The sequence below is a fragment of the Etheostoma spectabile genome, chromosome 7, assembly GCF_008692095.1.
Source record: "Etheostoma spectabile isolate EspeVRDwgs_2016 chromosome 7, UIUC_Espe_1.0, whole genome shotgun sequence".
In the NCBI taxonomy this organism is placed as follows: Eukaryota; Metazoa; Chordata; class Actinopteri; order Perciformes; family Percidae; genus Etheostoma; species Etheostoma spectabile.
Window position 1 is genome coordinate 3,028,546 of NC_045739.1, and position 27,836 is coordinate 3,056,381.

Genomic DNA, 27,836 nt, shown 5'->3' on the forward strand with positions numbered 1-27,836 from the left:
TTTGCTGTAAGATAAATATAGTTTCCCAATGCAATTTTTTGTTTGAGACAGACATTGTTTTTATTAGCAATCCAGTTAATTCAATATTACATATTTGTCTTACTGCAACTGGTGCCTTACATCCAAACAGCAAAATCACTTTAACTCTACTGTGCATCTTGTGTTGCCTTGTGTCTTCACTCTGTATGGAAGAGAGATGAATTGATTTAGGATCATTAAGCAAAAAAGAAAAAAGAACTCCTCCTATCCTTGGAATTAAAGTGCTGGTGTGTTTCTGTCTCACCTCTGACACTGAGGACGGTGGAGCACTCAGCCCGTCCGAGGGCGTTCTCTGCAGTGATGGTATACTCCCCCATGTCTTTGGGGCCTACGCAGAGAATTAACATGGAGCAAACTCCACAGGTGTCGGAGATGTAGTAGTTGGTATTGGTGTTTAGGCTGATGTGATTTCGATACCACGTGATGCGAGGTTTCGGATTCCCTTTCACTGCACAGCTCATATAGCATTCATAGCCTTTGGGTGCAGTGTGAAGCTTCAAAGGTACAATGAAGGTTGGCGCACATCGCAAATCACAGTCCTTTCTGGTCGGTACGCTCACCACAAATTTTCCTACAACGACATGAGAGACAGTAAGATTAGATTTTTCCTGATACAGTGACCGTTTGAGGTTATTTGAGATGCACAAACGCACCTTTCTTCTTCTCCTTCCCGTAGGTTGGTGACTCCGACGGTGCAGATATGCCCATGTCGTTTATGGCATACACCCGGAAAAGATATTCCCTCCCGTGCATGATATTGCTGACTGTGATCTTGTTATTAAAGAGCCTGTCGGCCACATTGGTCCATGTGCGTTTGGTAGAGTCCAGTTTGGACACTGTGTAGTGGAGGCGGTCATCACGCTTCTCATCAGGGGAAGGTTCCCAGGTCACCGTCACTGTGCCCGGCACATTTTCCTCCAGTTCTACCGGTCCAGGAGGCTTTGGATCATCTGTAAACTCTATCGGTTTCACTGGCTCATCCCATGGCATATCTTTGACATTGATGTAGCAAAAGAATACATACTGTACATGACAATTCAAATTTTACCTGTGACCCTGACCTCTGTACTGAATGTTTCCTGTCCTGCAAGATTTTTCACCATAATGGAGTAGATGCCAGTATCAGAGCGCTCAGAGGAGGGGATTAGCAGCTGGGAGGAGCTATCAGAGTTACTGATGGTGACGCGCTTTGTCACTGGCCCATTGTCCTTTAGCCACACAATACATGGCAGTGGGGAAGCCTGTTAGAAGAAAAAAAAACATTAGTATTATACTGAGTATTTTAGGCCTGAATGTAGCAACCTTTAGGGTTTTCTTTTTTGAAACCACGGTCTGCCTCAGTGTGTTACCAATATTATAGTTAGGTATAAAAGGTATGAATCTTACCTCAAAGTTCACTGTGATCCTGACAGAGTTTCCTGCCCTCACGACCATAAAGCTCTTCATCTTGTGGTTTGTGAACTTTGGCCTCACTAGAGTAATGAGCAAAAGCAATGACAAGTGCTTTGGAAAATATTTAAACCGACAAGGTTCTAACATACAGTGGAATATGTTATGAGACATAGATATGCATTCTGTTTAATTCTATCCACAGAGTTACACATTTTGAAGGCTAAGAAATGATACATAAATATTTCTTTATTCATTTATGTGTTAATGTTGCCATTTGATGCATTGCCTTAGGCTAATTTACATCTGCAGTCCCTAGGCAGGGCACAATTTAAATCCAACAGTAAAAATATGACAACATCAACAAAACAACAAGACAGATCACAAAACCTACATCCATATAATGCACATTGTGACACACACACACACACACACACACACACACACACACACACACACACACACAAACACACACACACACACACACACACACACAAACACACACACACACACACACACACACACACACCACACACACACACACACACACACACACACACCTGTTCAGGACCTTGTTGAAAAACAAGAAAATACTGAAATATTGTTGAAAAGCATTAAGAAAAGATAAATATTAAGAGCTACGTGAAACAGAATGGATATGGGAAAGTTTCAAAATGTTAATGCATACCAAGACAAATTGTTTCTTAACTTTTCTATTGACATACCGGGTGAGGGCATTGCGAGGACGTAGTTGGACAGCTCCTCGGGAGCACTCTCCCCTCCATCATTAGTCGCTATCACTCTCACCCAGTACATGTCCATGGACTTAAGGCCTTTCACCGTGAAGGAAGTTGTGATGATGAGAGTGCTGTTACAGCGGGACCATTCAATGCACTCTGCAGGCCGAATCTCAACATAGTATCCCTTTGCTTCATCCTGTATGCCTGGTTTAACCTCGGGCTTGGTCCAAGTCAGGACCAAGTGGCTGTAAGACGTTTCTGTCACCTTTAGGCTTGTAACTTTCCCAGGTGGCTCTGGGGTACACAAGTCATGCAAATCCAATGAACAAACATTTTACTTTAATCAGTTTTAATCAGATGGGTTATTAAAAGTCACGACAAATATATACATGTTATCATTTATTTTGTTTTTATGATATTTCATGAATATGTTTTTGCGCAATCTATCATCTATTGTTGGGTGTTGCAATACTTACTCTTTGGATCCCGTGCAAATACAAACTCTGAGGGGTTGCTGAATTCACCAACTCCAGATAGGTTAATGGCAGTGACTCTGAATTCATATTCCATTCCTGCCACAACATCTTTCACTGCATATTTCTTCTCTGGAAGTCATTTCAGAGAAACAACCACAACAAAACATGAATGTTAAGGTCGTCAGTGCCAGTAGATTGAACTAGAGTCAAATAAAAATGTAGACCTTTTATTATTTCATCCATGGCATTGACAACGGTCCAGAGATTACTCCCCTTCTTGCGTTTCTCCAAAATATAGCCCAGGATGCGTGAACCTCCTGTGTTACTTGGCAATGCCCAGGAAATGTTGATGCATTCGTCATAGGCGCTGACTACCTTTGGAGGTGCTGGCGGGCCAGGAAAAGCTGAAACATGCAACAAAAAAAGGACGTGCTAGTAAAGGTTGTAGTCACAGAGACAGAACTTTGCTTTTGTAGTTCTCGGCTTAGCAGCAATGCAGTATTGATTAAAAGGAATCTACCAATAAGATACTTAGGTTTGAGAATTTGGTGTTACAAATCAAGCAAAGTGCTTTGACATCAGAGATCAGGGTCAGGTTTTGTGTTGATTTTACTCTATAGATAAATCCCTTGGTTTTAGAAAAGTTTACATGTACACTTTATTATTGCTATTCTTGTTATTATTACCAGCCTCATGCTGAAATGACCAGTCTCTTAATTAATTTGTCAAGTGAAAGGAAATGAATCAGGAAAATTCAGGTGTAAGAATTTGCAGCTGATCTCCTTCATACAGAAGAAAAACAATCTGGGTTTTGAGCTGTTGATTAGGAAAAAAACAAGCAATTTGACTAATGACAATAGCAGTTATATACAGCCTTACATCAGTCATAGGTTGATAGAGAGACTGACTGACTGACGGACTGGCATGACTTGTATCTACTTGTGTCTCATTCCTCACAAGTTCTGGTATTAATGGTGCAAGAGAGAGTAGGCTACAGACCAGTAGCAATGGAGCACAGCAGGGGGCAGTAATGCCACTTGATCAACTGATGCTCTTTTTCACAGAACATTTCCACATGTCACTGTAGGAAATACACTGGTGTAAATAATTGTATTAATAATGGCTGAACTCCTGTACTGGGACACTTGAATATAATGTTATTAAAACATATGTGCTTTTTCTACTATGACAAGTCAAATGTCGGGTGGGAAAAAAAAGTATAATGTGGTAAAAATGCCAAACTTTCATTGCTTGGAAGTTTCAGCAACGACACTACTTTTCCATTTAGATTAAGTGATGTCAGACCGTGTGAGAGACACTATGTTTACCTGCCTCTGCTGATATTTGTTCTGTTTACCTGTTGCACACGTCACGCCCTTAATTGGCATAAGCCACACCTGCCTGTTGAGGTCTAAGTGGAACTGTGCACAAATGTTGTGCTGGTGAGTAATTTAGAAAATTAGTTAGAAAATGTTAATTACTGACAAAGCAGACAGATTTAGGACATAGGCTACAGATTAATATAAGCCTCGCCGTCTTTGAATAATTTGTATATGGTTGTTTGGAAACAATTTGTGGGGTTTATAGGCTCGAGAAAACGGATGCTTAGCTAAAGTTAGCTAGCGTTACCGTTAGCTACCTTCCCCAATCCCGTAATTAATTAACAAACCGCTAGTGCTGAAGTATCAGAAGTGTTTTAAAATGGAAGGCACGAACTGTCTTGTTCGCGTTCTTTTTGCACTCTTTTTGTCTATAAGCATGGGGTTTATGTTAGGCTACACCTGCTAAGAAACTGTGGGTTGAAACTGTCATTGTCATTAAGTTATGCTAGCCACATTATAACATTGTTTCCACGTAGGCTAAGTTACGTTAGGCTACTGTAGAAAGACAAGTATCGAGTTAATACATCAATAATACTTCTTCAATTGGTGTGAATTCTTTACATATTCTACATACCTTCAACAATAACTAGGCTACCTTCTAGTCTATGTAATGGAAAAAAATGAACTTAAGAAGTTATAGCGCCTGATGTTTAAGGATAGAAATTTCTGTTCGTTGATCAGCAAATAGACAGATATAAGGTAAAAGACTGTGTGGCTAACCAGCAGCAATAGAGATCTCTGCAATCCAATCTTTGTTATTGTTATCAAACAGCAAAAACTTGTGGAGGAAAAAAAAACTGGATCTGGCCTTGAGGAGGTCTTCTTCACACATAATAGACGACTTTTAAAGTTTCTGTGGAGTTGTAATAAACTGGTGAGACGGATGGCCTAAATGGGGAACTTCTACAACACGTTGACTCCACGAAGGATGGACTGGTGGATGGAGTTTTTCAAGCAGACCTCAATAAGTAAGTGCATTATGTTTATTAGGACTATTGTTTTTGTGTTGTGTTGGCCGCTGTGCCATACAGGGCCTGTGCTTGTTGTGGCCTTGTGCCTTATTTTCTGCTGGCTTTTTATTTGTTGCCTGTTGTGCATCAGAAGGCTTAAATATCCTACGTGAGACTTTCTGGATGTGACACATTCATTGATCCCAGTGAACATAGTGGACTATTTTAAGATCTGGAAAGGAAAACAAGGTGTTACTTTTTTAATGACATTTTATGTCAGTTGGCCTGAGGGCTTTAACTAGTCCTAAGGAAAGTTGCATTTAGCCCAAAGGTTGCAGTCTTTGCTCTGTTGACAATGAAATTGACTGCATGCTTATTTTGTCACTGTGTGACTGGCAGATTTCTAGTCAGTAGTTTGGTCTTGTGGGTGAATTTTAGATTAATTGATAGTGCCAAGAGAAAAATAGGCAGAGAAGCACTTCATCATTTTTCGATAAATGTGTTCAGTTAGGTTTAACTGACATTTAACCACAAGATAAAGCTCAGTAGTGTGTTTTTTCATCCATTACATCCCTGTCTTTAGGATTATAGATTAGTGGGTGGGTCAAACTGATCCGACAGATATTACACATGTACCAGTTTGGCTCACCTAGTGTGCCGGCTTGCATATCATCAGTCAACATCACTTCACTCGTACCCTCGGCAGTCACTGCCCTGATACGGTACCAATATTTCCGGCCATGGTCCACATCTGTATCGCGGTAGCTGCACACAGCTGGGATTTCCCCTATTTTCTTCCAGGTGTTTCGTCCCACCTGCTGTCGCTCCAGGATATAGTTAATCACAGGTGAGCCCCCATCATCCTTTGGAGGCCTCCACCTTAATTCAATACATGTAGCTGAGCTCTCAGTTACCTCTACAGGACCCTGGGGTGAAGTGGGTTTGTCTGAAACACAAAAAAGCTGTAAATTAGAAAATCCTTTTGTGGGAGCGAGTAGTGCATTTATACTAGGGAAACAGCATTTCCATTGGGAGATAATCATGGTGAATAATAACAGTTGTTGATGCTGGCAACAATGGCAGATGTAGCAGAGGTTTGAACATAATTTTTGTCAACCACTAAAGGGTATTTCCAAAACAAATCTTGAACTTGTCAGATTATCACCAACAGGGATTCTACTTCAAGTGCAACAAAAAACATGTTTTTTCTTCTTTTTTTTTGCAGTAATTTGTGCAGTAGTGAGTGAGAGCTACAGATGGAAAAAAGTACCTAAATCTTGTCGAGGCACAGAAGGGCTTAGTAAAATGTCTCTCTTTTCACTGAAGAAAAGACTGTATGTGGATGAGCTATGAATAATTTAAGGACACTGCTGTTTGATTTTCTTATGATCTTACAAGAGCAAGGTACTTCTTAGTTACTACACAGCTTGCTGCACTAATCACATCCTTTTGGCATCTATAATGATTAGATTTTTAGATTTTTCCTGAAGGAGTTTGAGTTAATTATTTTCTTTTGAGGTGGTCTGACATTTTACATCTAGAAGAGAAAAAAAGTCAGTGGGTGACAAATATGTTTCCGTTTTGAATTTATGCATTGTTCTTCATTGACTCACCAAGCACAATTAGCTGTGAAATTGCCTCTATGCAGCCATGTTCGTTTTTTAGCCTAATCTTGATCTCTCCAGTGTCCTTCCTCTGGCATCTGCTCAGGAGCAGGCGGCTGTGACTCGCAGATTTCTCTATCTTTGTATTGTTGTCCTCCAGGAGCTCTTCTCCCTCTCTATACCACTTAATCTTTATGGGTTCATGGCCTACAAAATGGAGTTTGAAGATGGCGTTGTGCCCTACTTTAACTGTCACTGGTTCAGTGAAAGCACTCAGATCTTCAGGGTTAAACCTCGGGGGATCTACAAAGAAAGAGGCCAGTTAGTGTCATTGCACTGTTTATATGCTTTTTAACTGTGATCTGATTTTGATTGTAAATATAATAAGTTTCCCCCCTTCTCCAGTTATATTGCATCATGACAAATTCTCAAACCTTGGACGCTGATCATTGCCTCTGTTTTACGTCCGTCTGCCTCAAAGCGGTATTTCCCAGAGTGCTCTTCCTTGCACCTGATTATGGCTAATTTATGGATTGCATTATCTTTAGTGACACGGAAATTGTCATCTGGGTTTATCTGAAAAGGAACAGATGAAAAGGGAAAAAAAAAAAAAACTTTTCAAGTAACAACGATTTAATTAGTTATTTAAATCAGCAAGGGCTTGCTGGAACAGGGCTTTGTGTCTGCCGCTGTTGTTGCAAAATATCTGGCTCAAAGTATGTAAACATCTGCCAAATGTTTTAGGTACATAACTGATGAAACCAATGGTAATTTCCAGTTACTGCTATCAAGAAAGTGATAGTGATTTCTTAGTATTATGTTTTGGTGTTTTTGCCTAAGTGCACAATAGAGATATGGAGAAGAACCATGAGGAGAGAGATAGAGGGGGGGACTTTCAGTGAAGGTCCCTACCTGGACTCAAACTGGGACGTTGCGTTTGCATGTTAAGTGTCTTAGTATCTAGAACTGTGAGTCTTCCTCTTATATTACCATTCAGATTTTTTATTTAATGCTAATATGTAGCCTGTTATAAATATGTACTACGCTACTCAGTCTTATGCATTGTCAATTTCACTATAAGCATGTGGTTGTTACGTGTTCTGTCCACTAGAGGGACTTCCAGCATCAGCCTGGCCTTGAGGGGGATCTACGTCATGCCACTCTCTGTTTACATTATTTTCCACCACACACAGCAACAAACACAAATCAACAGAGAATTCTCTAATGAAACATTATCTAACAAGTGTATTGAAGCAGCTCTGTTGTAAAGGCTAACGTTTCTTGGTTAGGAAAATTACATCATGTTAGAAAGCACAGCCTAAGCGATTTGTCATAAACTAAGCAACAATAGTGTTAGCCACGATGCTAACGGCATTGATAACTAAGACAAATGGTACTATCACTACTTTTGTAGTGATTTTAAAAGCAAACTGTTTCTTGCAGATTGTCACGTTACTGAGAAGACAGCTGTTAGAAGGTAAGGAAGGTAATGAAGTTGAAGCTAACTCTGTAGTTACTCTAACATAATCTTTAGCTGTCTCCATGAAGCTCCCAGCTAAGCTTCTATAACTCGCAACGCAGTTAGGAAACCAGAACGAGCTAACTATTGATAACATAAGCTTTTTGGCTCGGATGTCAATTTTACAGTCATGTTAAAACTATTCCCACTATGCCCATCCTTCTTCTAATTTCCAGCCGCAGCATGTCAGAAAAAGAATTTGATTTTTTTACTTTTCAAATTATATTGGACTTTTTGAATTCAATCCAACAGCCCCATTAGGATCCTTTCACACCCAACCTGTTTGGTTTTGCTCAAACAAACTCATGTGTGTTTATCCATTAAATGCCACTTTCTTAATAGATATTTCTCCTGATATACCAAAGTAAAATTAAATCAGAGTTGGGTTTATAATGTATTTCAGCAACCATGCAGCAACTATCCTTTATTTATCACTCCGTTTGTCACTGTTTTGATATACAAAGCCCGGTTACAGTCTGGACTAAAGACAATTCCAATAATTTAATGTATAATTTGCTTTCTTGAGAAGAAAATGATGAGCTTGACCTTTACGACTAACCTTTTTGCCGTCTCTGAACCAGACTCCCTCACAGTCTTCACTGCTGAGCTTACATGTTAACTCAGCAGTCTCATTGATGATAGCGTGGACATCAGACAAACCACAGATGAAATGAACCCCAGGATCTAACACCCACAACACAGTGAACAGTTAAGCATCATGATTATTTTGACTTGCATCAATAAGCTTTAACACAATGATAGAGAAATTAGCAACAGCTATTCTTCCTAAAGTTGTTTTGTTTTTATTTATTTACTTTTTCAGATAGTTTTCACTCTCTGCAGGGAGTATTTTGTGTTCTCTCTGTTTCCTACATGTGATACAATATTTTTACAACCTACTTTTCTTATTTAATGTATAGTCTTTTGTTGACAAAAAATTGACTCTAGCCAAAGAAATCTGTCAGGAACAGACCTTGTCATATAGCAAATCAATACGACAAAACAATTTGGCCTTGCAGTGTACATCTGCTTCTGGACAGGCTCCCTGCTGTGCCAAAGTAGCAAATGCTGTCCTACATACAGTTATTTTGTACTGTATGTTATGGTATAGGTATAGGGCTGGGTATCGTTAAAAAATATTCAATACCTATACCGTGACTTTGATACTGGTTCCTTAGCGATACATTTTTCGATACCCAATTCAAAAAAATAAATAAATGACATCATTGACACCAATTTTGTACATTATTTTTGCAGCTCCTACTACGTGAGCCCAGCCTCTGTGCGTATGTTTTCCTGCCTGCCTTTGCGCCGTGTAACATTAGAAAGCCAATCGCAAGCATCTTGGTAGAAGCATGATGCATGCTTATTAGCTAACTGATGCTGATGAGATTTACGTTAGAGGCAATGTGGTTGATGCTAAACGTATTGAATTCAACACCCAGCCCCTATTATGTAATAATTATCTTTTATGAAGCTTATAGGTTCTTGTGGCTGAATTAGGCTCCTTAGTCATAGCAAACTATAACAATGTTCTAAGTATATACAGCCTCTATATAAAGTCAAGGGCACTATACTGATACTATATCTAAAAAACTGTAACCATAACAAGTTTTTTTTTTATACATATATTATAACCAGGTACAATTAGTCATGTGTAATGTTGTACCGAAAAGACTAGTGAATCTATTGATTATTTGATTACTGGATCAACAGACACAGATACATCCAGTTGGAGCCGCGTCCTATGATTCAGTCATTACATTTTTTAAGGTTACTTACCAATCACCAGATCTTCTATCCTTGGGCCTTGTCTTTTACGCCTTGAATGGGTGGCAGTGTCTGTTGCATCTTCAGTCTTGTCACCCTTATTGTGGTCTTCAGGACATGTACTTTCTCCTTTTTGTTTTTTTTAAACAAATTTATAAAATAAATAAAAGAATTCTATATATTCAACCTTGAACTTTACAAACACTTCATCTAATTGAAATTATTTAATTATAATGGCGTCCGAAGGTGCACAAATCGTTTACAATACTGAGTTATACAATATGTGGGGCTAACTAAACTAATATGAAATTGCTTCACAAACACATTACACATACGTGCTTGAAAACAGACTGAAAACCATGCTGATAAAGCTAGAACTATTTCTGCGCATACAGAACAGAAATATATAAGTTTATGGGTCCTATGCTGCCTTCCACTCAAAAGAACACATGGTGGAACAATAACTGCTTAATCCTTGTGTTGTCCTTCCGAGTGTAAAAACTAACTCCACCACTAGTTTTACTCTACCTTTTTGAAATTCACGGTCAATAACCCTCCTTTTAGAATTATATCTAATATTTGAGTCAAAAAAAGCTGGGATGATGAATTATTTTGTCTAACCGTTACAGATGAGTTTCGTCTGGAATGAAAGTGATCAATTGTATTCGCAAAGAACGTTTTATGTAATCCAATCCATTTTTTTGTGGTAATTTGGTTAAAAAGAAACCCACATTTCAGAAATAGACATTTATTTAAAGGAGGCAAATTTGACCCGAGAACAACAGCAGGGTTAAGCGAGAAACAATTTATTTGTGGCCATTAACCCATAGCCCACTACATTTTGATGCAGTAATGCACCACTTCAGATCCCTTACCGTTGACTGTTTTCTGCGGCTGCTGGCTTTGCTTTGAACGACTTGAATGCTTGACCTGGCCAGTAGAGTCCTCATTCTCATCACTGTCACTTGATCCATCCTCACTTCCTTCATCGTCAATTGCTTGTCCATTTGGATCTTGCTCTAGAAGCAGAGCAACTCAGATTAGAGACATCTCACCGAGTTCACTCAGCCAACCAAAGACAATCCTCGTGCTACATTTTACAAATTCATCATTAAAACAAAGCATAATCTCTCCACCAGTTGGGTTAATTTTACTAACATTCAAAAGAACATTATACCGAATTGAAGAAAAAAATAGTCCTCATAGCAATGTTCTAAATACTCACTCAGTTTTGTACACTTACTCTCCTTAGATTAGACACAGAAGGATCACAAAGGAAGCTCAATCTAGTGATTTATGTTGAAAACCCGACAAAAAAAAGGACATATGTTGTCATCATTGTACATTCAATGGAAATGGTCAAATCACAGCAATAAAGACTGTTTATTCTGCATGTACTTTACTATATAACAAATCTGACGTGTGACTTTAAGAAGACTTCCGGTCAATTTCAACATGTAGTTTTCTTTTTTTTTTGTTGTAAATTTGGAGGTCTCTCAGACAGAAGAACTAAAACAATCAGTCCCCCTGTTAGAGTTAGCACCCAATAGGCTTAAACAGGCAAAGTTTTAAACATTATTTTAGCCTCTAAACATCCCACTTTAGTGGGCTAAAGGAGTTTGGAGGATTTGATGCTAGGGAGTGTGGCAAGCAGTTTTAGCCAAGGCCTAAAGGGAAGAAGGCCAAATTCCAGGTGTTGGCAATGTGAGGGCATGCGACAGAAAGGAAGGACCAGCTTTAAGACTTTGATCCATGAAATGTCAGGTCTCAGTTCAGGGACACACTTTCAAACAGTAGCACTTTCTGTTTTGCTTAAATGTGTTAGTTTTGCTGCTCAGTGAAGCTCTTTAAACCATTTTTTAAAATTAAAAGAATTAATTAAAGAATAAAGTAGTATTTACCTACACCTTATTCTTGTTTAAAATCATTTACGTAATGTATATGGAGCATGATAAAAAGGTGACCTTGAAATTGTGGCGTTAACGGTGATGCAAGAAAAAAATTGGTAAATAAATTAAAAAGTTAGGTGCACCAGCTTGTAGCTTTAGCGGCAGACTGTGTGTCCCACTGTTGGAATCCACTGCAGTGAAATACAGTCATACTTTTTTTTTTTTTTAGCATTTTAGCCTTGTTAATCACGTTACTACTGTAGCTAAGGTTACCTGCTGTGTAAGGTGTTATTAATGTTTCTAGCGTGACATGCAGCGATGTTTCTGTTGCCTCTAACGTCTGTTTTGGAGCATCAGAGAGCAGCGCTGACACTTCAGTGGCACTGTAATGAGGTACTGAAATATGTACCGAAATCCATATACAACTTCAACTTAAGAGGAATGTAGCATAATATGGATGTGAAAGCAGTTATAAATAGCCTATGTGACAATAACATTTGTTTGGTTAAAATGAACAAATATTCGTATGAATAATTAATCGTGATTTCAATATTGATCAAAATAATAGTGATTATCATTTTGGCCATAATTGTGCAGCCCTTTTCAAAATGTCATTAAAAGTGCCTACTCATGTGAAGTGATTCCTCCCGAGTGAACACAGTGAATCTGACTGCAGTAGATGTGAAAGAAATGCATGAAAGCTGTGCTAATTCAGCTGTGGTTAGTGCTGGTGTTGAGCTGGCAGTTAGAGTGCTTAGGGACCGCCTACAAACTGTAACACAGAAAAGAGATCTCTGTTGCTTCTGACCAGATGCATGTTGTTTCCATTGGACCTTCCTTGTGCGCCTTGGACGTCGGATGGACCCAGTAGAGTCTTTATTTCCATTAGAATCAGCCGCTGCGTTTTGACTTCTGGCTAATGTTTGAATCTGGTTGAATTCTACATCAACTCTTTTGCCGCCAGACTCTGCATATGGTCAAAAGAAGGATTAATGTTTTAGTTTGGATGTTAACTAAGCAAAAACACATTTCAAAAAGTGTTGTCAATCATAAGGAAATGGAATGGACCATTTGCATAAATATGAATAGTATGAGGTACATTTTCTACATTTTACCAATTTGTTGATGTTCTGTCTCTTGACCATGTTTTATGTATCTTAAATTATTGGCAGATCCAGTGAGGTCCTCATTCTCTTCAGAATATCCACCGTCAGAATACCCTCCTTCAGAATATCTTCCATCATTGGTATCTGTGGTATGTCAAATATAATAAAATAGTTTAAACTGTTTTTTAACCATTCAACATTTTCTCTCCTCCTGGACCACTTTAGCTAGCCTAATATTATAGTCATGTTTGTGTTACCTGGTCGGCCATTTAAATGTACAGCTGTTATTTTATTACAACTTTTAAAGGCTTCACATCTAACAATAACCTTAGCAAAATATAGATGGGCCTTTTTTTCTAATGTATGGTAAAAGGTAAGCCCAAAACAATAAGATGCTCAATCATTTATCATCAATTCTTATTAACTTTGACAGTGAGATAAAAGGGCTTTTCTGTTACTAAAGGACAAAGGCCATCTTATAGCTGACAACCATTGTTTATTAATGAATAAACTCTGAAGTAGCAGCAACTCTGTGTGTTTTGATCATAAACACACATTGTAGCCACCACTGAATACTCACTGTAGTGCAGTCTGAAAAGTGCATTGTAAGGCATCAATCGACTTTACCTGTTACCTTGTCAAAATCCCTTGGACCTGATCTGGTGTGTTTCTTGTTCTTGGGGTCATCTACTATCAGTTGCACTCCTGCTTGTGTTACACACCCTGAAGCATCTAATTTTGTTTCTGGACCGTCGCCTCTTGAGTTTTTGATCTTGGCTTTCCCTTTGGTTCCTTTTGACTCAGACAGGGCACTGGTTTTCGCGGCATTAGGCTTGTCCTTTACTGCTCCGCTGTATTTACCCGGTCCAGTGACTGTACTTATTACACCATCACCATCTCTTCCACTTGTGGTCAATGACTTTCCTTCCTTCAGTTGTCCTTCTCCATGTTTCGCTTTTACCGCTGCTAAAATCTTCTCCATCTCCTCTCGGTTTTTTATTTGTTGCTCTCTGGCCACCTTCTCAAGATCAATCTGTGCTCCACCAGCCAAGGCAGTTTTACGAGCTCTCTTCTGTCCAGCAGATGCAGGCTCACTCTCAGCTTAGAGGATATAAAATAAAACATACATGACAACACAACTCACATTTATTTGTGAAGATCACTCATAATTATGGCAGCAATTAGGGTCACATCAGCACACATTGACAAATTGGTTACTGGCACATTGTACTGTAAGGTGTTAACCTTGAACAACCAGCCAGGCACTGCAGGATGTAATGCCAGCCACAGCTGAATAGATGCCGTTGTCCAGCTGGTTGCAGTCCCTGATCAGCAGCCGGTGGATCAGTTTGTGGTCTGACACGGTTATGGTGTATTTCTCTCCATCCTCCAGGGCGCTGCCCTTGCCCATCCATGTGATCTTGGGTAGTGGGTGAGTCAGGACACACGCAAAGAGGGCATCGTCTCTTTCTGAAGCTTTAAGCTCCTGAATTTTAATAACAAAGTCCACATTGGAAACTGTAAAAATCAATAGAAAAATTAAGTGAACCCATCAAACCATCTATGTAGTTTCTTACACAAAGCTATTACAAATAATAGAGACGTAAAGACCCACACAATGTGTTTGTGTGTAAAGTGTTTCATCTCTGAACTAGAAAAGTCTATATATGTAAACTAAAACCAACCTTTATCACCTCTTCCACAAGTCATTTAGCAAATGCACAGCGTAAAATCATTAGTGATTAAGCGAGGCAATGAATCACTCTCCAGGACTTGTTTCCTTTTTGCCAGTGTGAATAGTGAAAAAACTGTCTTGCCAAAAGGGTAAGAGTAATCTTGCCAAATTAAGATTTTCAGGAATTGGATACAGAAATATTTATAACTGTTTAAATCCCAACCACTGTTCCTTTCTTGAACCTACGTTTAAACTCGGTAGAGAGCAGGGTGACGTCTTCATCCACCAGATCCAGCTCTGTGTCCAGGAGGTTGACTTTTTCATCCACCCCTTCGAGCCTCTTGCCCTTTTGCATCAGGCCCTTATTAAAATCCTTTGTCCTCCCAACACTCTTAAGGCTGTGTTTCTCTGTTGCCTCTTCATCATAAGGAATCGCACCATCCTACCAAGTACACAAAATAGTTACAAACCATTAATTTATATTCTGACTACTAACAAGGGGGATTTCAGAATGATTTACATTTTCCAGTTTAAAATCTGCACAATCTAAGTAAACAAGTTTGAGACCAACACGGCACTTCTTCACTAACTCATTTTTTCCAAAATAATGGACACTCAATAATTCACAATAATAGTTTGCAGTAAATTGATGTTTAATTAGTAGGGCTGCCCCTTCCTAAATTAAAGTGGAAAGTAAACATAATGCACTATATGGCAAACAGGGAATGATTACACAGACACAGTCAGTGTAAAACTACAGCTAAAGAGATCTTAGTTTGTCTTAATATGTAACTTTTAGGCTTAATTTCCAGATCTAATGAAGCACATGTTTATTTTACATAATTATAGCTGTTTTCTACAACTGACAAGAGATGGAAACAGCTGACTGAGATGGGAGTCAGATACTTATTAGAATTATGAGATGAAATGAGCAGGAAAGATAGATAATATATTTTCATGCATCAATATTTCAAATGCAGTTCTTGATCTGATTTGAACTGATAACTGCGTTTGAACTGAAAGCTGCACTTAAACTATTAGGTGTCACAACATAATAATAATAATAATAATAATAATAATAATATGGTGACTAATCAGAATGAACATGAGTTTAATCAGTGCTAGATGTTTTCTGTGAAATGACAAATCCGACATAGCTTAAGAACTTAATTGATAATTTAGATGAAGGTAATGCATCTTCTTTGAAAGCTGACTTCATACCTCACACTTATTTTGCACCATCTTCTTTTTCTTCTCTTCCAGTTTCTTGAGAATCAAATGTAAGTCTGCAACACCAAACTCCATACAGATGCGCTCATAGTCTTTCCTGTCAGCGTCCAGCATCGCCTCCCAGAATCTTTCGTCACTTTCCCCTTCTGCTTTTTCCTCTACTTTACTAAAGGGATTGGACAAATGTTATGGCCAGACACATATCAATAATAAGATGCACACACATGCAGAAATATTTGGTCCAATATTTCAATCATTACTGTTTTCTTACCTTCTTCGCAGCAATTTTCTGAAGTCTGATGGATTCTTTGAAGCTGAAAGCAGCAAAATCAGCTCAAGATTGTTAGTCTTTTACAGCTTTACTTTAGATTTCAAGTCAGATAAAACTATGGGGGGAACTACTCATTAGTAAAGTTTTTTTTTTTTTGATAAGTATTTAAATTAAAAGAAGTGTTTACAACATTACAATGCCAGTTAAAGACTTTAGGACTCCCTGCCATGCACAATCAAAACCAAATTTCACAATTCTGTGTTTAATTCTTACCCTCAATAACATTTAATGTTGTTGTGCAGACAGCTTTGCCATACTCGTTGGCAGCATAGCATTTGTATGTATCTGTTTCAGCACCAGTCACTTTTATAATCTAGAAATACAAATGACATGGCAAGTTATCAGATGCACAGATTAAATTCACACATTTGAAAACAGTTTTTTAAACTCGGCATGAACAGTAACTACTAAAAATATTTTTACTGTTTTATAAAATCATTTAGTCACTCGCCTCTAATATATGCTCTCCTGTCGATTCATCATATTTACTCTGAAATTTATCCTTGTCTGAAATAGGCCCTCTAGTTCTTCTCCATGACACCTCTGGTTTTGGATCCCCTTTCACCACAATCTTGAAAACAGCTGATTTTCCTAAAGGATCAATGAAAATACTGCATCTTTAATTTCACAACTATGACTTTCAGTTGGGTTCATATTTGGAAAGAGTGCTATGAACCTAACCAACAAAAATCAACTATCATTTATTGTCATTAGGGGTGCACGATTCAGAAAATGTCACGATTTCAATATCAATTTTTAGACTCATGATTTGATTTTAAAAATCGATTTGCAACTCAAACGATTCTTAATTAAAATGATTCACAGTATGTAAATGCACGCCATTACAAAACAAAAAAAATAATATATTTTTGGAATTCGATTTTTGGTAGAGCTTGAATTGATTTTCTTTTTTTGCACATCCCTAACTTTCATGCACCCTTTTTTTTAATTTTTTAGGTGACTATATAATTACATAAATATACATTAATTTTAGTGCTCTGTTATAAAACCCACCTTCCTTGATAGTAACTGGGATGGGTTTACTCTCGACATCTGGGGTGCTTTTTCCCTCTGGTATGTCTACTAAATACTGCGTGATCATTACTCCAGCAGTCTTAGATCTTCTCCGGATCACAGCTAAACAAAGCCAGCAAAAATAATAAAAAAAAGAAATGTCAATCATAAGCATAGTAATTTACATTCTGCAATTCAAAACAAACCAAAACTAGCACAGTGGCATTTAAAATAAATATTTAGACCAATGGGGGAGGACTGCATTTGGCAGAGCTAAACAGAATTTCTGTATTGCCACCAGCAGAGGTCAGGAATGTCACACACATTCCCACTGATGGTTTATTTGTGTGTGCGTGTTAAAGAAATGATAGCTTTTTGAAAAGAAAAAAGAAAAAATTGTTGTCAGGTTAGTAGCTTTATTGTAGTTTATTGTAACTGTAAAACTCACTGCCCATGTCAGCTAAAATGAAATGATAGTATTGAGAATGAAGTTGCACTGTACCTCTTGGAACTTGCTGTACAGCAGTGGTGGTCCATTAAAATATTATTAAAAATATATTGTAATGTTACATTTCCACAAATGTACAAACATATTGGGTTGCTCCTGGTTGATTGTACAGAGAGTGTGAGCACAATTTCAGAGTGTGCTCGCATCTTTATATGTTAAACATTATGTAACCCACATTCTCATAGTACAAACTAGCTCATGTTAACCCTTGTGTTGTCTTCCCTTCGACCATGAACTTGTTGTCCATCCAGGTCAAAAGTGAACGTTTTGTAGTTTTTATGATTTTTACACTTTAAAAAAAGTGTCACTTTTTTCAAGGTTTTGTTTTAAATTCATGGTCAATAAACCTAATATGACATTTTACCTAATTTTTTAGTTCACAAGGCAGACATTATGAATTATTTTGACAAATAACAGTATAAATAGGCTGTTGAGTGGATCCCAGACTGGTTTATGTCAAAGTCCAGTCAGGATACTGTTTTCAAACCATTTAAACATGTTTTTTAAATGGAAAAAAAATTGAATAAAACACCCAAAGTTCAATGAATGTAATCGTTCATTTCACCTGGAAAGAATGTTGTATGGGTTCCATACAACGTACATTCATGCATCCATGTCATATTTGGGCTTTTTGGTTAAAAAACCACAACAACATATTTCTGATGCAAAAACCTTTAAAAACGGGTCAAATTTTGCCCCAAAGGACAACACAAGAGTTAAGATGTACCCATAAGAGCTGCAATTATTGATTTATTTTAATGAATTACTTGGACTATCAAATGTAAAATCTGTCAAACTTAAAGACTTCCCACTTGATAGAAAACGGAGAAAAGCAGCAAATGGCATATTTGTCAAATAAAAAAAATGAATAAAAAAGACGATTATTACATTTCAAAATACTTGTTGATGAGCATTCTGTCCAACTGCTCCACTAATCATTTCAGCTCTAAGCATATTCAATACATTGCCATTAAAGCTGCAATAAATACACACAATAACTCACTCAAGCATTTCAAACAGCAGTGCATGAAATCCACACTGTGATCCTCTGCCTACCTGTTTTGCTGTTGAACATATTCTTATCAGGCTTTGGAAGTGCAAAGATAAGAGGATCACAGGAGTCGATGAAGAGCAACATTAATCCAGGGATTAATGATTATTGTGACAAGGACTGAAACAGGACAACCACCACCCTGTTCAATATGTAACAGAGGGCAAATGATTTGAAAAGGTAGCAACTAGGTATTTCATGTTGTTAAAACAAAGACCGGTCAAGCCACACTCACACTGTATCTAATAATACCCAATGTATTATTCAGTATTTATTCCATTATTCATAATAATGGATGTAGGTCAGTATTGTATTCAAACAGTACAGTAGCGCATGGAGACCTTAAACATTCTGTTTGTCTACCAGGAAATTAAACGGATCTTTTATTTCACCTGACTTGTTGCCAGACACCTCATTAAAACGCTGAATGTATTGATGAACGAGGGAGAAACCTGGGTAAAAAGAAATGACACCAGATCAGTTAGAAGTATATTAGTAAATGCTATGCCATGGCTGTAAGTCATTACTTAATACTCTATCTATCTATCTATCTATCTATCTCTCTACAATACATGTCCAACAGAAATGGTTTATCACTTCATGTCTTGCAGGGATTTCCTTATATGTGCAGAAATGTTGATGATTATCCAAGACAAGATGGCCTGCACAATTCGGGGAAAAATATGAATCACAATTTTTTAGCGTAGAATTGACGTGACGATTTTCTGCCACGATTTTATTTCTAACGAAGTGTAATTTTTTTTTTTTTTTACTACACACATTGGCGCCTATAGACCATTGCACATCACCACACGCCTGTAAACACAGAAGCCTCAATTGAAGAGAAGGGAGAGCATTGCAGTGCTTGGGAGCACTTTAAAACCTATTTTATACAGTCTATGTTTAAAATTCACAGAAGATAGTTGTGGTGTTTTTGATGCAGTTGGCTCATAAAATTAAATGAGAATCAAAGTCATTAAGAAAATAAAATAAAAGTCAGTTATTTAAAAAAGATCGTGAACAGGGTGAATCGAGATCGCGATTTTTATAATGCTTAATCGTGCATGCCTAAAGACAAGTGAAGCATTTATTTGCCTGTTTGCTTTTAGGTGTGATTGATAGTTGGATAAAGAAAAAAGCAAGCGAGAGAGACAGAAATGATTGAGGGAGAGACTGAAATAAACAGTGGGCGGAGAGGCTGGAAGTGACTCAGTCAGGCGTAATGTGGAAAAGGAAAGCTCATAGAGGCCTGAATAAACGGAAGCACTGAAAGGGCCATATTGAAGGGCAGCAGGCAGGCAACCTTAATCCAGGGATGTTTTCTTCCCATCCTCAGTTTATCACTGAAGCCTGAGAGAGAAGACCTTTAGTCAATTGGCTTTTGAAGTATCTGTCAATAGGGCAAACTCCAACTTGAATAGTTCTCATGGATTTAATAAGGTAATGGAGTTAACAATAGTGGCTGTAGTGAATGTTTTCATGCCCTTTACAGATGTTGTGGGAACATTAAAGTAACTGAAAAGAAAACCTTTTTAAATACCTTCATAATTATACATATATGAAATATTATAAGGTAGTAGTAAGGAAATCAATGGCTATTAATTCTCCATTTCAAATACTGTAATATCTGTCCAGTTTTTCTATGACGTAGTGTTGAAGCCTGGCCATTACTCAGTTTGCTGATAGAAAAACCATTTCACGTTACAAAGTGTTTTAAAGCCACTGTCTTGATGTACCAATCTGTCAGTGTGACATGGTGTGCTTGTCTACTCTCTAAATTGGTTATTGACTCAGCAATATGTTATGTTTTGGCAGGATTACTGGCAGCTCATTTTCTGCCACTTTTGGTTATGAATTAACTTGCACATAGTTCACTTTATATGAGACAGTAATTAAATTGGTTTGCTCACGTCAAAGACTAATGGAGGCTTTCATTACAGATAATCACCGCCAAATAGTGTTATGAAACACTGTTGTCAATGTTGTTGTTTTTTCAAATTATTCACAAGTATATATTTCAGTGAAACGATACAGAAGATCCTACAGTAAAGTGTTATTTAATTGAATGTATGCGTATATATCTCTATTGCTTTATTATTTTAATATTAAACTAATACAGTTTCTCTGACTGTGTTTTATTCTGCTTTTGCACCACTTCACGTTTGCAATAGATGGACACCAGATAACTTAAAGGGGAACTATGCAGTTTTTTAGCATAATCTACCTTAACTGAACAGCTTTCGGAGTCATTAGAATGGTTATATGAGTATATTGAGTTGAATGGTGGTCGTCTCGCTTCCCCATAGCGCCTGTGAGAGGAAAAAACATCCTTTCAACTTTTGGCCGGGAGTTGGCGGACTCAGCATCAGGAAGTATCGTTTGACAGCAGGTCTTGTGATGTACTTGCTTAATGGCACTGTACAGGTCCGCTCATTAAGAAACCGGCTAACAAGGTAGCGATGGAGTTTAGCAGAGTTTTTCACACTATTGTCATGGCCAAGCCAGCTCAAAAGAAACAAAAACTTAGGAAAGCATTATCGAGGGAACAGAGAAAGAGGAAACAGTAGACTGACCGAGCGAGGAGTCAGACACAGTAAACATAGGAGCTGCCAAATATCTATTCCAAAGCTGTAGGGGAAGCTCTATGGAGAAACTTGCGAGCAAAATGCGAGAGAACTGCGAAGAAATGGCCAAAACTGCATATTGCTCCTTTAATTGCTTCTTAAGTCAATTAACCCTTGGGCTGTCTTCCTGTAAAAATTAAAAATCAACACTTTTGTTGATGCTGTTTAATTGATGTTTTTTACTTTTTCTTATGTTTTTCAATGTTTGTCACTTTTTTGACGTTTTCAACACTACAAAACACAAACTTATTAACTTTAGTTTTACAGTTATTTTTGGAATTTATAGTCAATAAACCTCATTTATAGGAAATTATACTATATTAGAAATGCAGAAATTAGGAATTATTTAGACTTAAATTAAAGGAATGTATGATGATGGATAATCACAGACTGGAATATGTCAACTTTTACTCAATACTATTTCAAAACCACTTCAATCTGTTTTTTTTTAAATGCTATAAAATTGAATAAGACGCCCCAAAATGAATGAAAGTAGAGATTTGTACTTGCCAAAGAGCATTGTGTGGAATCAATCATGTTCTTTTGGGTAGTTAAAAAGAACATTGATATAGGAAAATGGGTCAATTTGACCCGATTACAACATGAGGGTTAAAAGGAAAAGAAAAAGAAAAATTTGAAGCAGGAAGAATTTCTCTACATTACATCGTCTGTTGGTAGTGGGACCTGTGTTCTTCGTCCTTTTCCACATATTGTCAAACGTTTGACCTGCAAATAAATTTTGAACATAACCATTAGTACCAATGATATTGGTCCAGACATCAGTGTTACTTTGCATTATTCATTGTCCATTGTGATGGCTGGCCGACATCACGACAACCATCACGAAGCCACGCCCTCCACCCTGTCAGACGCACGCTAATACTAGTCACGGGCGCTGGACAGGAAATTGACAACTGCGTCAGTCTTAAATTAGCAAAGACACTTGTGTCAGGCTTTGCGCTGTGCAAGATAGAACCCCCTAAGTGGAAGCTAGTCCCCCCCCCCCCCCCCCCCCCCCTACGTGCAATCTGTTTGTGAAAAAGACCATCGCTTTGAGCAGACTTGATTGGCTGCAGTGATGCATTCTCTCTCTCTTCCTGTCAGTTGTAGCTCGCTCTACCTGCTAATAACGTTGGAGCGAGAGAGAAAAGGCGTTAACAAGGAACGCTATAACACTTCCTTTTCTCCCCTCATTGGACTAAGTTTGTCGACATTACTATGTGTGAATAAAGCTGGTGAAAGTGTGTTTCCATCCAACGGCTTTAAAGCGAATTTAAAAAAACTGTACGTAATGACGTCACATGGTGTTTTGCGATCAAATGGGTGTATGAAATTGATTTGAGAAAATTAAGGTGTTTCCATTCATTTTCGCACTGAATTGCACAACATTCAAGCAAAAATTTGCAAACAAAGTTTTTCTAGACAAAATGGATTGCGCCGTCTACCAACAAATGATCAATATTGAACAAGTTGCAGTGCTCATGTGTCAGCTGATAGAGACATATCAAGCTATACAGTGCCTTGCGAAAGTATTCGGCCCCCTTGAACTTTTCAACCTTTTGACACATTTCAGGCTTCAAACATAAAGATATAAATTTTTCATTTTTTGTGAAGAATCACCAACAAGTGCAACACAATGGTGAAGTGGAACGAAATATATTGGATATTTTAAACTTTTTTAGCAAATAAACTGAAAAGTGGTGCGTGCAAAATTATTCGGCCCCTTTACTTTCAGTGCAGCAAACTCACTCCAGAAGTTCAGCGAGGATCTCTGAATGATCCAATGTTGTTCTAAATGACTGATGGTGATAAATAGAATCTACCTGTGTGTGATCACGTCTCTGTATAAATGCACCTGCTCTGTGATAGTCTCAGGGTTCTGCTGAAAGCGCAGAGAGCATCATGAAGACCAAGGAACACACCAGGCAAGTCCGTAATACTGTTGTGGAGAAGTTTAAAGCCGGATTTGGAAACAAAAAGATTTCCCAAGCTTTAAACATCCCAAGGAGCACTGTGCAAGCGATCATTTTGAAATGGAAGGAGTATCAGACCACTGCAAATCTACCAAGACCTGGCCGTCCCTGTAAACTTTCAGCTCAGACAAGGAGAAGACTGATCAGAGATGCAGCCAAGAGGCCCATGATCACTCTGGATGAACTGCAGAGAACTACAGCTGAGGTGGGAGAGTCTGTCCGTAGGACAACAATCAGTCGTACACTGCACAAATCTGGCCTTCATGGAAGAGTGGCTAGAAGAAAGCCATTTCTCAAAGATATCCATAAAAAGTCTCGTCTAAAGTTTGCCACAAGCCACCTGGGAGACACACCAAACATGTGGAAGAAGGTGCTCTGGTCAGATGAAACCAAAATCAAACTTTTTGGCCACAATGCAAAACGATATGTTTGGCGTAAAAGCAACACAGCTCATCACCCTCAACACACCATCCCCACTGTCAAACATGGTGGTGGCAGCATCATGGTTTGGGCCTGCTTTTCTTCAGTAGGGACAGGGAAGATGGTTAAAATTGAGGGGAAGATGGATGCAGCTAAATACAGGACCATTCTGGATGAAAACCTCTTGGAGTCTGCAAAAGACCTGAAACTGGGACGGAGATTTATCTTCCAACAAGACAATGATCCCAAACATCCAGCAAAATCTACAAAGGAATGGTTCACAAATAAACGTATCAAGGTGTTAGAATGGCCAAGTCAAAGTCCAGACCTGAATCCAATCGAGAATCTGTGGAAAGAACTGAAAACTGCTGTTCACAAATGCTCTCCATCCAACCTCACTGAGCTCCAGCTGTTTTGCAAGGAAGAATGGGCAAGAATTTCAGTCTCTCGATGTGCAAAACTGATAGAGACATACCCCAAGCGACTTGCAGCTGTAATCGCAGCAAAAGGTGGCTCTACAAAGTATTAACGCAAGGGGGCCCAATAATTTTGCACGCACCACTTTTCAGTTTTTTATTTGCTAAAAAAGTTTAAAATATCCAATATATTTCGTTCCACTTCACAATTGTGTCCCACTTCTTGGTGATTCTTCACAAAAAATATTTATAAATTTTATATCTTTATGTTTGAAGCATGAAATGTGTCAAAAGGTTGAAAAGTTCAAGGGGGCCGAATACTTTCGCAAGGCACTGTAATAAGAAAACAACAACGCTATTAACACATCGCTATGATGATGCAGATGCAACTTTCCTTTCATTTTCACTCCGGCACCGCTGCAAGACAACTCCCTTTTTTTTTTTTTTTTTTTTTTAAGACATGTCTCGCTGTTTCAGCGCCTTCCATTTACTCCGGAAGACGTCCCACGGCTTGTCGTAACCTTTGTTGGACATTTCCTTCACGGGTTCCTGATTAATTAAATTCAAAAAGTCTCTTGTCTCCTTGTTCGTCCACTTACGTCTGTCTTTGTTGACATGTGTGCAAACAGAGCAGAAAAACTGGGCGGAAATTAACTAAAACTTCTAAAATTTGTTACGGGTTGCAACCATAAAATTACCTCAAACTTAATCGCAATTCATTATTTATTTGGCAAATAACGTTTCCATTAGCATCTATCGCATAAGCCGTAAATCGATCAAGATAAAATCAGATGACACCGAACGTATTTCATCTGAGTCTATGTTCATGAAATTCTATTGAATTTTACTGTTTCCAAAAGACATTTTTTATTCAATATCACTTAATTTGGATAAATTCGTGTGGATGGAAACATTGCTTATGTTAACTGTTAGCCCATAATAGCATAAACAAATATTTATGTAAATGCTGAATGAGACACAGCCTATGTGTTAGCATGTCGCCCTGTTCTCAAATTTACAGGTAGGCCTACGACTTGCTGTAGAAAATAACAATCTATGTAAGTAGATCAGTGAAAGTTAGTCATTAATATAGTACTCTGAGCTTTATATGTTGCCTTCAGTTCTTTGTGTGACTAAAACAAATGGCTTGTAAACCACCAATTACTTAATTAAGATGAACATTTTGCCACAGTCAGATCTAACTCTATGTGCTTGTGTTATAGGTTGCCTTACTAATATGAAACTACCCGGGCTTTGAGGCTAACATGTGGAGCGAGGTCAACCAGTTAGGTTCATTATGACTCAAAGCTTTTTAATTTCTGTGGGCATTTCATACATTGGGACTATACGTGCGAATAGGGGTACAAAACAAATGTTTATTCACCCAGTTATTGCAGTTCAAAAGTTTAAGTGAAACACTTTGTTGAAATAGTTTTTTAGGTTCTCTGAACTTGAATTGGATGTCTTTACGAATGTGTTCATAATGGGATGATAGCAGTTAGCAGATAGCAGTATAATGTTACACATGTTCTAAGTATTAACTAAAAGGTTCTTTTGACAGGAAAGATTATACATATTCTATTCAGGAGTGATCTGAGGGCTTACAAACATTAAGACGGTGGTCATTGAGAGGCCGAGTCACATTGAGTGCAGGACAAACAGTGATGGCGCACAGCTCCCAAGCTATAGTTAGCTGTGACCCTGTAACACCGTCATGTGGTTACATCAAGCCTGGCAGAAGAATATTGCTGCTCGGAGATCTTCATTCTCAGTAGTACAATGCTCAGAATTAGATGGTCTTAAACCAGCAACGTATACAAAGTGAAAAGTACACCATTGGTACATAAAACGATAAACTGAGAAATAGAGAGCGATTGGGGGTGGGTCAGGAGTCATTTTTCATATTACTACAGCTGAATATTTTTTTAATCTTTTTCTTAACATTTAAAGTTACAATAATAACTGAATCTAGTAACAAACCAGCTTGTGTAAAGGATAGAATAATCAGTCTTTTACACACAACCATGCCTACAATACAGACCAACAAATCTTTGATTCGGTCTTCCTCTAAATAGAAACCTCTGACAAGAGCATCCTGTAACCCTCCCCAGTTCTACTGCTGTCATTTCATAAACTGTAATCCACCTGGATTTCGGGCTGACCCATGGTCAGGATGCACCCCTTGATCACACACAAACAAACAAAACGGAGATGAAGAGTGGTTTACCTGTCTACAGCTCTGTCCTCACTCCCACTGAGACTAGTTTATAGATGGTATAAACTTGCTGACTCCTGGGGTTTACTGGATATTAAATTCTTTGGGAGAACACATTTGATTTTGCTGCCTGCAAGCTTGTGCCTAGAGAGTAACTGTCATGGAGAGGCTTCTTCTGTTTAGGCAGATGGATGCTCTAAGCTGGTGGGCTATTATTAAGGGGGAGCAGGGTGGGTGTTGGTGGGGGAGCAGGGTGGGTGTTGGTGGGGGCACTCCATGAGGTAAGGAGGGAGGAATAGCCCAAGGAAAAAGGGAAGGGTTGCCAATGACAAGTTAGTGGTGAAGTTTATCCTTACTGAGGTAATTACTGATGACAACGCACTCATCTTTCACATAACAGGAAATTATGGGTGAGTTAATTTTTTTGTTGTGGTATCTAAATTCTGCTATCTAACAAATACCACATTACCTATAGCATACATATTTAACTGGCAAAGGGTTAGTAGTGTATTACGTTCCCTTTAGTTAGAGTTTCAGCTGTCATCCTAGACTGTGATGGAAACATGCAGCATTACAAGCTGCTTAAACTATGGAAATTGAATGGTGTAATTGGTTGGTGCTGGCTAGCAGGTAATGTGGCACAGACAGACATTGTTATTTATTTGGACTGTGAAGCTATTCCATCTCCATTGAGTTTAAAATAATATGATGTTGAAAGAAAACAGTTTGATTCTGAGTTGAACACCACTTTTTCCACTTATCCTCTTGTCTCCTGCATACTTGTTATATAACATAATCAAGGTCCGGCATTATGTTATGTAAGCTCTTCTCATCATGACTTTGATGGGACTTCCGAAAGGGAAAGTCAAAGGAAGAACAAGACATTAATTGTGCCAAGGTCATGTACCAGATTGTCTATTACAGTCATCACGTAACAATTCCAATATATGTTCTTCCTTTTTAAAATGTGTAATGTGCACCATGTATAATGCATAAGACACTGTTGACATTAAACAGATGACACTCCAGCAGGTGAGAAACATCAATGGTTGACTTTAACACACTTTGTTTTTGCAGTTGCTGATCTAATTTCCTTAAGGAAGGTAACTATATTTAATTCCTGTTATGTTCTCTCCATGGAAACCGGTTTTGTTTTTTTGCCACATTAGCAGCATGGCTCTAGAAATGGCGATGCTCAGTCTCTTGGTCCACCACTATGGTCCAGAGGGGCAACTACAGAACAGATTGTGACACACGCATCCACGCTACCCGGACACTGACTTGTAATGACTTCGGTGATCCCTGACTTTTCATTTAGCACCTCCAACAGACAATGTCCACTGTTTATATGTACTTTAGGATTAATGCTCACATAGTCTACTAGTGTTAGCATGCTAACGTGTGAAACATAAGCATATACCACTATGCTAAATGTGAGCATGTCACCATGCTAACGTGACAATATAAACATGGTAGCATGCTAATATTAGCATTCAGCCCAAAGCAAACCCTACC

At 38.2% G+C, this 27,836-nt stretch overlaps 1 protein-coding gene across 1 annotated transcript; it reads right to left on the minus strand.

Annotated features, from left to right (window-relative positions):
* Positions 1 to 103: 103 nt before the first annotated feature.
* Positions 104 to 26,556, minus strand: LOC116693127 (immunoglobulin-like and fibronectin type III domain-containing protein 1). Its single transcript, XM_032521836.1, has 27 exons — positions 26,334 to 26,556; positions 21,961 to 22,023; positions 19,066 to 19,125; positions 17,115 to 17,237; positions 16,552 to 16,691; positions 16,314 to 16,413; positions 16,041 to 16,083; positions 15,761 to 15,935; positions 14,786 to 14,981; positions 14,110 to 14,382; positions 13,492 to 13,965; positions 12,874 to 13,008; positions 12,567 to 12,725; positions 10,745 to 10,888; positions 9,882 to 9,998; positions 8,659 to 8,783; positions 7,015 to 7,156; positions 6,590 to 6,883; positions 5,626 to 5,922; positions 2,869 to 3,048; positions 2,645 to 2,773; positions 2,154 to 2,462; positions 1,426 to 1,511; positions 1,088 to 1,280; positions 693 to 989; positions 284 to 610; positions 104 to 181 (listed from the first exon to the last, which is right to left on the minus strand). Exons 2-27 carry the CDS (start codon positions 22,004 to 22,006, stop codon positions 177 to 179), a joined length of 4,569 nt encoding a protein of 1,522 aa, XP_032377727.1. The 5' UTR covers positions 22,007 to 22,023; positions 26,334 to 26,556; the 3' UTR covers positions 104 to 176.
* Positions 26,557 to 27,836: the final 1,280 nt, after the last annotated feature.